The sequence below is a fragment of the Sceloporus undulatus genome, chromosome 2 (genome assembly GCF_019175285.1).
Source record: "Sceloporus undulatus isolate JIND9_A2432 ecotype Alabama chromosome 2, SceUnd_v1.1, whole genome shotgun sequence".
Classification (NCBI taxonomy): Eukaryota; Metazoa; Chordata; class Lepidosauria; order Squamata; family Phrynosomatidae; genus Sceloporus; species Sceloporus undulatus.
In genome coordinates this window covers 229,056,439-229,071,511 of record NC_056523.1, presented here as the reverse complement: position 1 = coordinate 229,071,511, position 15,073 = coordinate 229,056,439, and the positions used below count along the sequence as shown (strand labels likewise).

Genomic DNA, 15,073 nt, shown 5'->3' with positions numbered 1-15,073 from the left:
ATCATCATATCTAGAAATCCCCAAAGTTCATAATGAGAATGGGTCAGGGAGAAAACAGCAAGTGAACTGAGTACATGCACTTATTACAGCATCACTGGGCACAACTCAACTGCATACACATTAACTGTACACTGCATGATAACAGAGACATATCATTAGGAGCATATAATTAATTCAAATACTTCCTTCATCCAAGCGTGTCGCTTAAACACCTGCTTTACAGAAGACTATGAATTCAACAAGATTGAGTTCATTCTCTAAAATATCTGTTGGCCATAAGTTAAAATCAGATTTCTACCTCTCCGCAGAGGTAGCAGTTTGTTCTCAAGGACATCTCTGGCATCTGTGCCTTCATCCATCAGATCCAGTTTGGTTATCACACCAATTGTCCGTAGGCCTGAGAAGAAACAGAACTGCTGATCAAAAGAAAAGCAAAAATGTAGGAGAGCAATTAAAGATGTGAAGTTTAAGGCTTTCAGGGCGGGCATCCATAGTTTTTTGTGGGTTTTTCAGGCTATGAGGTCATGTTCTGGAAGGGTTTATTCCTGACGTTTCACCAGCAGCTGACATTCTCATGAATTAAAGATGTTTTCATGAATGACTTCTACACGCTATTATTTAGCTGGTAGTTTTGCCTCAAAAAAAGTAACATTACCATGTATGCAAGGTATTCATGGCATGCAATACAGTGATAGAGGCAATATAATAAATGACAATATACTATGCTATATTACCTTCATATTTCTAGGCTTCTCAGGGTCATTAGGCCATTAGTTTATATATTTTATCAAACTCCAGATCCTTGACATTACAGTGTAACACAGAATAGAATTAAAAATTACTAAAACTGAGGGTAGAAATTACTCAGTTTTATTCTGCACTGCACTTGAAAGTTATGTTGTCTTAATGTTATGACTTTTTCCATTATGTTCTTCCAGCCTGATTCCAGAAACCACCGTCCTTCTTCCAGTCCCCAAATAGGAAATTATTTTTAAAGATCAGGATCTCCATTGAATTAGGCATTTTAATATTGTGAAGTCGAAGGGTTTCATGGCTAGCATCCATAGTTTTCTGTGGGCTTTCCAGGCTATGAGGCCGTGTTCTAGAAGAGTTTATTCCTTACATTTGCCATCAGCTATGGAAGGGAATAAACTCTTCTAGAACATGACCTCATAGCCCGAAAAACCCAAAAAACATTTTAATATTGATATATTCTGCTTTAGACAGGGCTCCCTGTTGTCAAAAGAGCAAATCAGAGTTTTATTTCAGAATCCCACCTTACACTGTCATGGGACTGTATCCATTTATCAGCTCAGAAGGTGAAAGTAAAAAAGGACAACACACCACTTTACCTTGAGGGTCAACTTCTTTGGCCATTTTGAGAGCATCTGAGTTGGCCAAATCCATGTTGGCTGGAGTCACAGCAAGAATCAAGCTGCTCTCTCTGCTAATGAATTGAAGGATCATATCTTTGATTTGGTACTCAATGTCTTGGGGTTGGTCACCCACTGGCACCTTAGTGATACCCGGAAGGTCAATCAAAGTCAGATTCAATACTGCACATAAAATAAAATAAAATAACTAGATAAGACACAGTTTTGCAAAAGCTTACCACACAATGGATGGACAACTCTCAGCTATTAGAGTGACTCAACCTGCATACTTAAATAATAGTTTACATTTTCTGTAACACATAAGAAACAAACAAGAATTTCAAGTGGGTTCCTTATCATAAAGTTCCATTAAAATTATTTTTTAAAAAGTCTTGACCTTTCTACTTTTGTATTTTACAAGTCATAGTTGTGATGATTTTATTTCCAAAGAGTTACAGGAGCATGCCATCTCAGCACCTCACATTTTCCCAAAGGGAAATGTTGTAATGTTCCCTGTTTCTACCCTAGTGCACTTTCAGTAGTCCCAACAGTTCTCATATCTATGTATGTAATCAGTAACACCCACTTTTAGGGAGTTCCCCCAGAAGCACAAAAGCATACCTACCATGCGGTGAATACACCCTCAGGTTAATGGGAATGGGAGAAATGCCTTTATTTGTTCCTGTGATCCTGTCCGTTTCTGCTTCAATCTCTTGCCGGACTTCATCAAAATCTGTAAATTTCTTCGACTTGCAGTGCAAAAATTCTGCATATTCTGAAGAAAAAACAAACAAAACAACATTTTGTGTATTTGGTCATTACACAATATGCTCCAGTTTAAGAACTTGGAATAAATATAAATGCAGAGTATACCAGAAGTTATCATTATGGATCTCCAGGCAGGAAGCCTTTCATAAGATACATAAAGATGACGGTGAAAAATGGATGACATACAATGATTTGTTAGTGTTACAAAATGATCAGTATAGTGTGCATCTACACTGTAGCAATAGTGCAGTTTGACAGTGCTTTAATTGCCATGACTCTGGCCTACAGAATCAAAGGATTTGTAGTTTTGTGAGGCACCAGACCTCTGACAGAGAAGACTAAAGACTTGTCAAATGCCAAATCTCAGGATTCCATAGGATGGAGCTACAACACTTGTCAAACTGGATTATTTCTACAGTACAAATGCACCCCTAGATTTAAATCAGAAGAAAATATGGCAGGTTTTGAAACTCAATGGTACTACTATAGACAGTTAAAAGATATTAGACAAGAAATATGTGGATTTGAATGCAAGAAAACAGGATTTGAGGGACAACTTTGTACAAACGATAAACATCTGACTGACAAAATGTATGAAATTATTACTGAGGTATGAGATGGAAGATAAAGAAATTAAGGACTGTATGGTAAAGTGGGCACAAAAATTGGGTTATAATATTGATTTGGAAAAACATGGAAAATGTAGCAGGAGGAAATGAAATTTACTCTTATGATTTAAATTAAAGTTTCTACAAAATTAGGTACAGGTGGTACTTAACACTTTGCAAAACTATCAAAATTGTATAAAGGTTGTAATAATTTATGTTGGAAGTGTAAACAGGAAGAAGGTTCATTCTATTGCTTTCAGTGGACTTGCGACAAAGGAAGAAGATACTGGAAACAAAAACAGGGGGATGATTCAGAAATACTTAAATACAAAATCCCTCTTAAATCAATTTTTTTCTATAAGGAATATTTGATGCTCACAAAAAACATCAACACAAAAAGATTTTATTACACATTTTATTATTATATAAGATTTTATTATTATACAGTAAGATTCCTTTAAGCACAGCTGTGGGAAATTGTAGAAGATTGGATAGCTAAAGTATTTGAGAAACTAGAAATGGATAAGTTAACTATGCTAAATGTAACTAAAGGTTTTCTCTTGCCATGAATATTGGTCCTCGTCTCCGTTTCTAAGCCAAAGAACCAGCATTGTCAAAGACAACTCTGTGTTCATGTGGCCAGCATGACAGCACCAAACGCTGTTACCTTCCCACTGAAGTGGTACCTATTTATCTACTCGCATTTGGGTAGATAAGGAGGTGAATAAATTTTGGCTGGGCCTATGTAAGCAATCATGAGTTCTTGTAGACAATTAAGCTTGGCTTTGTTTCTTGCTCTATGTAGACAAAGTAACTGTGTCTCTTTTCTGACTACCCGTCATTTCGAGAAGACCTGCAGAGGAAAACAGAGGTATTTGGGTGTATAATGGGGGTTGGGGTGGCGTGGCATGGCATGGTCTGAGAGGGGAATTGGACCCTAGTTTCCACATAGTTTCCCACACCTATTTTAAACGTTCACTAGCTCCCATTAGAAGAGGTCAGGAACCTAACAGGCTGAGATAAAAGGGAAAAACTCCGTACCAATCTCCCGTACTCCTTTAAATTCCAGTGGGAGCCAAGCTGCCAAACCTCTATTTCAAACAGGAGACAACACTAGGTTGTTTAGAGGAAGGCAACCAAATTGTTGAAGGATCTGGAAACCATGCTATATGAGGAAAGACTTGTGGAGCTGGGGATGTTTAGCCTGGCAAAGAGATGGTTAAGAGGTGATATGATAGCCCTGTTTAAGTATTTGAAGGGATGTCATACTGAGGAGGGAACAAGCTTGTTGTTTTCTGCTGCTCCAGAAACTAGGACCCAGAGCAATGGATGCAAGCTCCAGGAAAAGAGATTCCACTTCAACATTAGGAGGAACTTCCTGACAGTAAGGGCTGTTCGACAGTGGAACACAATCCCTTGGAAGGAGTCTCCTTCTCTGGAGAGCTTTAAACAGAGGCTGGATGGCCATCTGTCAGGGGTGCTTTGATTGTGAGTTCCAGCATGGCAGAATGGGGTTGGACTGGATGGCTCCTTGGAGTCTCTTCCAACTATCTGATTCTAGGGAAAGATACACTAACCAAGCATCTCCTAGCCCTCTAAACAGTCAGTAGGGCAGTAGGACATCTTTACTAATGAGAAAACTTCAACGGTCTACACCTTATGCTTTAACAGGAAGTTCATTATTCTTGCTTGGTTCAAATCTAAATACATTTCGGCCCTGGGGCCTGTGACCTTGAATACTCAAGGAGGGACTGTTAATGTATATTTGTATTTTGTATTTAAAATGTTCAGATGTGGCAATGGTTTGCTAAAGTAAAAAATTGGTTCCTGTTGAAGGCCAGGAAGTCTAGGTTTGAAAACAGAACGTTCAAGGCAAATGGCCGAGACAAAATGTAAACATGACATGTTTGTTGTTTGTACTGTGATTGGTTCCGATGTGGGAAGAGGCTGGACTACATCATGGGAATGTTTTCCTGATGAGAGAACGAAGGACTGTTCAGAAGTTGTTGTTGTTTTTTGTTGAGCATGGACTCTGAAAGAGAAGGATGTGATATACAGTACTTGTAGCTGTTAGTTTTCGGGGCTACGAGGGCAAGAGACATCACCCATAACAAAGATTTTTCTAACAGTGACGACCTCAGCAGTGCATGCTCCATTCAAGCCTATGGGGCTTGGACATGTGCAAGCCTCCTTTTTTGCAAGGGATGGGGTGGGTGAGTCCAGAAACGAAGGGCCAACTGTAGTTCAAACTATGGAAGTGAAAAACTATTAAAAATCCATATAGCCAACACAGTCTTTTTAGTGAAGATAGTAAGGTTGCCTAGTTCTGGAAGCAAACTGGATAAGAATGGAAGGCCCCACTCCACTGGAATAGAATCCCTATCCTTTCTTGCTAGTTGGTTCTATTCTAAATATGCCTGAGAGAGGCACAAACTGCAACCTTGGTCTCAGTGAACACCCACAGGGAAGAAATCCCATCTTCCAACCTCTCTCAAGTTTTAAGAAAGTAAAACACTAATTTAAACTCATTATTTCCATGTGTATGTGTCCTATAGGATTCAGTTTACCTGCTTATATCAACTACACGCACATGTGATACTTCTCTGGTGCGCAATGGCTTAAAAATACAGTGGACCCTTGTTATACGCTGGGGTTTGGTTCCAAGATCTCCCATGTATAACAAAATCCGTGTATGCTCAAGTCCCATTAAATATAATGACATAGCAAAATGGTCTCCCTTATAAAAAGTGGAAAATCAAGGTGTGATATTTGAAATTTATACTTTTTTTGAACATTTTCAAACCGTGTATGCTTGAATCCGTGTATAAAAAAATCCGTGTATAAGAAGGGCCGACTGTAATAAAAATAAAACAAAACAGCCGTTCATACATTTAAGGTTTTTACAGTGACGATCATAACAAAGGGAAAAGAGGAACATTTCAGATAGCACTTTCTCTCCAATGTAACATCACTACCTTAAGACCAAATGGGAGTACCCACCTGACACCACCAACCACTTAGAGCACAGATCCAGAGATTATCAACTACTGTGCATACTCACGTATAAGTCTTAAAAAAATTAGTTAAAAATTGACCTGAGTCAACTTATCCATGAGTCAATATAAGTACTGTACTTTAACTTTTATTTAAAAAGGAACCACACCCTGATGAAAGGCAAGAGCGTAATCTGTCCTAGAATCACTGACCCTCCTCTACTCTCTCATCCATCTAGCCTTCGTTTAGCGTGAGTACAGTCATGCCTGCTGGAATTTTGTAAATCCATTGGCATTGTTTTCCTCTGCTTTTTCCTTTACATCCTTTGTAAATGAACCTAAGTTTTACCCTCGACTTATCCACGGGTCATATCAAAATCCATAATTTTGGTCCTTAAACCTGTCCTCGACTTAAACAAGGTCAACTTAAAGTTGAGTATATACGGCACACTGTCAACAGTTGCCTCCTTCTCTCTAGCTATCAACAAAGTTCAGACCTGAATGCTTCGAGAAGTGTTGTATTTTTTTTCTTCCTTTTTAGCTTGAGATTTAATGATTGAGATGGAGTGACTAACTGTATGTATTTTGATACTTGTCCTTGTAAAGAACTGATAGCGTGCAACCTGAATTCAAATACAAGGAAATCAGTTGGTCTGTTTAATTTTGTTACCTAAGCAGTAAATCAAAACAGGAATGAAGTTTAGCAACTCACTGAATATGAGGTTAATTTGATATACTCTCCAATATATTTTTATACAATTCTGAATCAAATAGTGCATTTTTAAAACAACCTACTCCACCTTAGGCAAGCAATAATTGGAGTAGAAGAAGTACATTTCTTTTACAGTACTTCTAATCTATTACATCTAATCATAATAATTTATTTGCGAATGTGCTAATTTGCAAACATCATGGAATTATTTGGAATATTAAAAAAAACTCAGTCAGTTAGAGCAAATAGGAATTCCTCATTTTTTGAAAAGTCACTCTTCAAGAAGAAACGGTGCATAACTACAGTGCTGCATGAACAAAGATTTGGGACACTCTTATATACAATGAAACAACCACATACCTGTTTTAGAGAAAATAAGCTGAAGGATAAGGGGTCGTCTTGTAACAATTCCAGAGCCACGGGGCAGGAAATCTCTGTAAAATATTTTTATAAGATCATATTACTTCAATGACTTGAAGTATCACAATTAAGAGCATTTAAAAATATTTTATATCCTATTATCTACTTGATATATCAGAACTAGGCAGAGAACATACTATCCCCAGAATCTGAGTTCCACAGTGTGAAATGGCCACATAAATGATAAAGTTCAAACGTTTTGTGAGAACACCGAAAGGAAGTCAAAAGGAAAATCATTGTGTAAACTATAGTCATAGAGTTGGGGGAAACCACAAAGGCCATCCAATCCAGTACAGAAAATTGCACCATTTTATGATGCACTGGAATGAAAAAAATTAAACATTTTAACAATTTTCAATTTTTATCACAGCCTCTCCCTTTATTTGCTTTTGTTGTAGTTAAAACAGTTAATATTAATAAGGGCTGATGGACCTGCTGCTCCCCTATTCTGACAGAACAAACTGAGTCTCAGATGTTTAAAGAGCTTTTATGGACACAGATGTGGAGCTGGATGTTGATTTCAAGCCTTAATAATTTTAAAATTCTAATTATTTTACCAACTACAACCTATAATCTACACTCCCCCATCATTCTCTCTAATTTTAAAATACTGTGTTTGTAGCTCTTAGGGAGGGGAAGACTTAGAATCTATTCCATTTCTTAAGATCTATGGGCTCACCCAGAAGCACTTCCCTCAAGGCTTCAAAGATGACTGTCTTCCCAGTTGACGAAACACAACGAAATTTAGGGCCATGTCAGTTTTCCCATTACCTTTCCCATTCTTAAAATCTCTTAGGCGGATCCAAGAGTTGAAATTTTATTATTGTCGATGTTGTGTGCCTTCAAGTCTTCTTTGCAAGTTTCTTCAGAGGGGGGGGGGGGTTGCCGTTGCTTTCCCCTGAGGCTGAGAGAGTGTGACTCACCCAAGGTCACTCAGTGGGTGTCCATGGCCAAACTGGGATTCAAACCCTGTTCTCCAGAGTCCCGTCTAACATTCAAACCACTACATCATGCTACCTGTCTTTTACTGCTCTTTGTCTCTAGTCCTTTTTTTATGTGTACGCAGAAACCAATAAAGGAAATGGCTTCTGCGTACACTAATTGTATTGTTCCTTTAATATTGCTGAGCCGGTTTGAGTCCCAGTTCTGGTAAGTGAGTGAGATATTATTATTATTATTATTATTATTATTAATAATAACAACAACAACAACAATAATGATACACTGAAATCCCTTAACTAGCAACATCTCAGATAGAATGTAGTCCTGTAACTCTAACATCACCACCATCCTTCTGCATTATTTTAAATATCTTTGCCTAATAAAGAATCCAGTGATACTTGGAAAGCCTGCATAAGCTATTTCACGCTTTGGAGCTGGCCCTAACAAAGTATGGCTACTAGTAGATTTGGGATTTTGTTATGTGGCCAACACAGCTACTCCTGAATATTTCTGGCAGCTATAGTACAAGATAGTTGCTTTTTTTAACCCTCTGGAAATCAGGAGAGAGAGAGAGCAAAAGAGAGATTAGAACAGATCTTTGTACTGCAAGATAAAGGTGACAGGTGTCTCAGGGTTATTCAGATGTTGAAAATAATCCAGGGTGAATCTGAGTTGAATCTCTGTAGTTATGCATGCCATATCCTGCCTGCAGGCGGGACATGCACGGTTTTGGTGGTCCCGGCCCGGTCCCGGCCCAGTTACTACTAATCCACGGTTTTCGGCCCAGCCCCTGGGGGCCAGGCCGGCCAACCACCCTCCTCTGCCTCTTCCCCACCAACCCATTGCCGCTGCTGGCTGGCCACCCACCTCCACCTCCTCCCCAGCCTCCTCACCCACCCACCCATCACCGTGGCCGACCAGCCACCCACCTCCACCTCCACGCGCGCTCCCCTCTGTGTGACCACACCAGGCAGTTGCCCGGGCCGCAGCTGGCAGAAGCTTTCGGCCACTGCGCTTGCGTGCCCATGCGCAAGCCTAAAATGGGAGCTCCTCCCCTTGAGGCCTCTGGCTGGTCAATGGCAGTACAACAGGGGCGGGGCTGTTTCCCACCCCAGTCTGCCATTGGCCACCATCAAGGAGGAGGCGGAGCCATGGAGGAGGAGGAGGCGGAGCGGAGGAGGACTCTGGGCCAGAGGGAGGGGAAAGGGCTCTTTCCTCGCACCACATGGCGCCAAGGAGGAAAAAGAAGAAAAGGAGGAGGGGGGAAGAAGAGGAGGAGGTGAGACAGTGTGACTTTCCAAAGTGCCTTTTCTGTGTATTTTTTGTGCTTTTAATGCTAACAAGTCTGCCTTGTTGTGACAATGATGGTGATGATGATGGTGGTGATATTGATACTCTCTGAGGCATGGCCAATGTAAGTTTCTCTGAGTTTTACAAACTCATGAGCAGTGAAGAAAAATCAAAGTCCCTTGACCAAGTACACATTTCTGAGAAGTACACTTGGTGCAAGAAACCTGAGGCCGAGGGCAAATCCACATCTTGTTAAACCACCTTGACATGTTAAATATGTATAGCCATGTTCACCCATGTTCAGTGTGAGACCCAAAGGGTTTGGTTATGCAATCAGCCTCTGAAATATGCAAGAAGCCATGTTAAATTAAGCCATATTCTATGCCCAAGTGTGCTATTGTGTGTGTTTTGGAATTGGGGCCAGAAAGGGAAGTACATTTCTGCCATCTGTCTAGGAATAATGCCAAAATGTCTTCCATTTTGAGCATGCCTAAGAAACATGTGTTTATATTAATGCCTTTTAAATTATTAATTTTTTCTGTGTGTCCTCCATTTTAAAAATATGTCCTACATTTGGGGTTAAATTTTGTCCTACATTTGTCCCGGTTTGGGGGTTGACAGTTATGGCAACCCTATCTGTAATTCACATGCATCTCAAACATGCCAGATTCATTTTTTTGGGGGGGGGGGGGCGCTGCCAAAAAGCCCACTTAACCTGGGAGAAGCAACACCAGGTCTCCCCCCCCCCCCCCAGTTTTTAAAAAAGATTTGCATTGTTGGCAGTGTGAATAATTGATATGAGTATACCTGGGATAAATCAGGATTAAATTCTGCATGCCTTGAATGAGTTTTAAATGCATGTGCATTGTCAACTTCATGTTTATTCAACAGTTGGCATGTGTGAGCAACTGAAATTCCAGAGATGCACATAGATGCAGATCCATAGTGTGAATAACAAGCCCACAATGCATGAGTGAAGTCATTTGTATCGTTCCACTAAAAAAACCAACGTCTGAATGACATTTTACATTTCTGTTAGTTTCCTTGTGGTTTGTCATTAAGGGGTTAGGGCTATTATTATAAAGACAAGTTCTAAAAAAGAGGTCCATTATCATATGTGTCACAGTTAAAATCTGTGGCTCTACTTTACATTCACACATTTTGAAAAAAAACATGTTGGATTTCCAACATGTACAATTACTTCACCAAATGAAACACTATCAAAAGGGGAATAGAAACCAGAGTTAGAATATATATCTCTCTCCACAAAGATGCCAATGATCAGTTCTTTTGTACACACTCTTTGGCTCCGAGTGAGGCACTCAACCAGCCTCAATCCCCATCATTACCAGAAGTTAATACTGAGATAGGTTTCCCAAATACCCTTTTCCACTCTTGAGCGGTAAAAATAATAAATCAGGACTGAACTGATTTTTAAAAATCATTATGGGAAAAAAGTAAACTACAGTCTAACAAATGTATGCTCAATGCATGAAGCACTCTCATTCTACAGAAAGCATGTGATGAAGCAACAGCAAAGGCAATAGAGCTTTTCAGCAAACAGTGACATTACAAGACAGGAAGTGTGACCACAGTGAATCAGCAGAAGAGGACCAGATTTCTCCATTACAGAATGCCAAAACAATAAAGCTTTACAACCCAACTGGCAGACTACTGCAACCACGGTCAATGGCCGCACACATGAGAACACAGAGAGACAGTCTCTATTAAAGAAAGCTTCAAGGCATACTGCAAAGTGGCTACTTCATGGAGATAGAAGGAAAACACCCACTGTGCAAACATGATAAACAAAGCTGTATGTAGCCTGGAACCCAATTCTCGCAATGAACAGAAACAGCAAAAGCACCAGCATCTAGTCTTCAAGCTCACTTATCTCGCTCAGAGCACCAAATAGGAGGGGACTGGCCCTATCTGCCAGCAGCAGTCTCTGCAGATGGATCTTTAGGTAGCAAAAAATGGCACCATCCACGCACAAGAGAGAGATGGTTTGCGAATGGCCAGAAAGCTTTTGGAGAAACTATCTTGAGGTGGTTGTTGCTGTGCGCCTTCAAGTCCTATCCAACTTATGCCGACCCTAAGGCGAATCTATCATAGGGTTTTCTTGGCAAGTTTCTTCAGAGGGGGTTTGCAATTACCATCCTCTGAGGCTGAGAGTGTGTGATTTGCCCAAGGTCACCAAATGGGTTTCCATGGCTGAGTAATTCTACAGAAATTCAAACAGAATTAAATGAGGAAATGTGGAAACCATTAAGGTTATTCTGCAAAGAGAGGATGGAAAAACCAGACATAAAGTTACCCCACAGTGTCTCATGAACTCAAACATAAAATTTTAATGTTAGTTTCAGAGATAGGAGGGTAGATTGGAAGGATGATTTCTGTTTAGTTAAATAAGATAGAAACGGAGAAGATATAATCAAAGTTATGGAAATATAGACTGCATAAAAAATAACTAAGAAGAATTAGTTATTAGGGTGAGATGGGTTAGAATTTTATACACAGGAATAGAGGAATAATTTCTAACCGTAGTCGCTATATAAGAAGGGAGAGTGGTAATAAATATAGGAGCAGTTGTGTCATCGGTTCTGGAGGGGGAAATGGAAACATCGAAGAATAGACCAGTAGGCCAAAGGAAGTCAGAAATATAGCAAGAATATTATTAATGTATTTCTTTTTGTTTTATTTACTGTATATATGTAATAAAAATTTCTAATTAAAATAAAAAAAAATTCTACAGAAGTTCGAACCCTGGTCTCCAGAGTCATAGTCCAGCAATGAAGCCACTACGCCATGCTAGCACTCCATCTTAAGAAGGGGACCTTGAAACAGAGGAAATAATTTAGCATTTTAAGGACACTGACTGTTGGAGGGAAGAGGAGAGAGAGGAGGAATAGAATATCCTGTCTCACAATGTACACTGTAGCAGGATGCATTTTGCATTCCACTGGAATCCAAAATCCACAAAAGAGCAGCAACTTTATAGGCCAAAATGCACAAAACACATGGCACAACTTCTGAAGCACCGCTGGCTTCTTCATCAGGCAAAGGATGTTAAAAAATTAAACAGGGGATGGAAAGTGACAGTGGTAGAGTACAGGCCTACATTTTGTATATGATAGTATTTCTGTTGTTCAGTTGGTTTGGGGGGGGATCTCAATGCAGCCAGAGGCCAATCCCCATCTTGGTCATATGGAGAAGGGGACAGTAAAATTTAAACTCCATTAACAGCACTAAAATACAGTCCTTCCACATTCACTGGGGTTTGGGTTGAAGGACCCCCGTGAATATGGAAAAACAGCAAATAAAAAACCACTCTTCTAGGAATCTCCAGGTCCTCCAGTGCAACTCTATGGTTAACGTCTGCCTGAGGTTGATCACAGGATCATGCTGGAGGACCTACAAATGCCAGAGAAGTGTTTTCTCTAGGAATGTCTAGGTTCTCCAGCACAACTCTATGGTCACCTTCAAGCAGAATTGCGCTGGAGGACTTAAAGATTCCTAGAGACAACATATTAATCAAAACCACAAATAATCAAAGCCTTAAAAGTCAAAGCCACAAATGTGGAGTGCCAACTGCAACTCCTCTTGGGATCCAGGTGTCTCTGTCTTTCAAGTTTCTGCCTCTAGCAAAGGTAAAACTTTTTATTTTGGACTATAATTGGCTGAGCTTTTATAGTACTTAAAAGTTTTTCCATTATGTAGCAGTACAGACATTTTGAGAAATTCAACATCCTTTACTGACTTTGATCAAAATTCAATTTCTGAATCTGAACAAACCACTGTCTTTGAGTTATGTATCTGCCTGGAAGAATCTTGATCTCAACACATTCAAGAGAGGGATCAAAGATTATTTTGTAGGTATAACACACTTGTGACAAGACTTTAATCAGTTTGTCGCGTTTTTTAGTACGTTTGTTGTCACCTTCTGTCTATTTCACAGAAAAGCAAGACCATCCACAGAAGAACTCTGTGAAGTACGAAGGAGAGAAACCAGACATAACCAAACCAGTAAAAAGACTGTTTCTGTCTGAAATAACTACAGTCTCCTACTCACCACTATAACACAATGTTGTCTTGTGAAACAACTGCCAAAAGCAAGAGAGAAATTCTGATGACCAACATTACAGTACAGTTGGCTTTGACTTTTGTGGATTTGATTATTATGCTCTCTAGGCATCTCTAGATCCTTCAACACAATTTTGCTGGTTCTGGACCAGAGAGTTGTGCTAGAGAACCTAGGCATTCCTAGGCATTTGTAGGTCCTCCAACATAATTCTATGGTCAATGTCTGGCCAACAGAGTTGCACCGGATGACCTGAAGATTTCTGTCAGGTAAAAATAATGTTGTTGTTTTTTAATTTGCAATTTTTTCTCCATCCCTAATCCCAGTAAATGTGGAGGACCACAGTACAATCTACAGTAGGAGAATACACAGCATTTTGCACTTTAAAAAAAAAAAGAACCACAATTATTTTACTTATTAGCATCTAAAATAGGATATCAGAGCAACTTAGCTGCTGTATGTCCTGCAACACCATGCAGTTTACAAATCAGCAGAATGGGAAGCAGGCACTGGTATTTTTAAATCTTCTTTCACTTATCCTCAATCTCAATTTCCAATTTCCCTGAAACTCCTCAGTAGTGTCTTCTCCAGTCACTCCCTCACTCCCACATCTTTCTTTCCACAGTTGAATATGCACTTACCTACCTTCTTTGTTTTGTTTCTCATTTCCTGTCCTCAAAAATGTTTGTTTGCTTAATATAAAAAGCTAATGGACTTGCTATAAGGAAGAGAGACTGGCAGGAAAAAAATGGAGTGAAGGTGAAGTTATTTTGTGGAGGAGGTATGTGTTCAGAGTTTGAAAATGAAAAATCAAATGTCTGCTGCTGAACACTGCTTGGAACATGAATCGCCCCTGCACTGATGGAGAAGTGCAGAAAGCAGAAAGTCTGCCTATGGCAAGAATTGTGGGGAAGGGGAACATTTTAAACATCAAAAGTGCTTTGAGGGAATATTAAGATTTATAAACTATTGTGTTTGCGGGAATGCAACAACAGATTATCGAATAAACTTTCACCTTGTGCTTTAAAGATTAAGTAACGTTTCGACTGTGTAGATTATGAAACATGATGGTATCATTCTAAATGACATGGAAAATGGCATAGCATTAAATTGCCCAGGCAATGTGCATTTTTCTCACCTAGTGCCGTAATTACACCCAGATTTACTGTATAATGCCTCAATTGGAGGGAACACTGCATGTGTGTAACACCATACAGCAGAAAACCTTACGACATGGAATGACAGTTGAGGGGAAGTCACAGGGGAAAGTGGCAAAGAAAGGATACCGTGCATACTTAAGGAAATGAAAATGATGACCACAGATTATTTTACACCATTTTAAAATGGATGATGAGAATCAGAATAGTTCAAAACATTTTCTATACCCTTGGCTCAAGTTCTCATAAATCCAAAATTTAAATAAATCAAAATCAATCGCTTATTACAAGGTAAAACATTAAGGCCAAAAGACAAAACAAACAGCTTTACAACCAAAAAATCAAGCCAAAATATATATTATAACTCACAATGGACAAAAAAAACAACAGGTTCAGGAAAGCCAAAAACACAAAACAGGGGCTTTTCTGCCACAAGGGGAAAAAAAATCCCCATCCAATTCTGGCCCAACAATAAATGCCAACATTACGTTCCATTCATTATCCCCCAAAAAATCTGTATGATAAGGCTTACATGACTCTGTATGGCACCTATCCGCACCAAAACTCGGGTATACCACCTCAACATCAGTTTTAAAAAACAAAAAAACTTCTCAGGCTGTTAAGCTGCCAACATAATGGCTGTTAGGTCTCTTTGGAGGTATGTGGATGATTTAAATGTTACATGCATCTAAGATCCGGAAGCTTTGCCACAGATGAACTCCGTTGCTT

The 15,073-nt window shown here is 39.4% G+C and overlaps 1 protein-coding gene across 1 annotated transcript in view; it reads right to left on the bottom strand.

The window, feature by feature from the left end:
* The window catches only part of LOC121920604 (dynamin-2-like), an 84,308-nt gene that overhangs the window by 64,135 nt on the left and 5,100 nt on the right, over nt 1-15,073 (bottom strand). Inside the window, 4 exon segments of the mRNA XM_042447733.1 lie at nt 299-397; nt 1,353-1,556; nt 1,999-2,148; nt 6,815-6,888. Coding sequence (XP_042303667.1) covers nt 299-397; nt 1,353-1,556; nt 1,999-2,148; nt 6,815-6,888 — 527 coding nt within the window.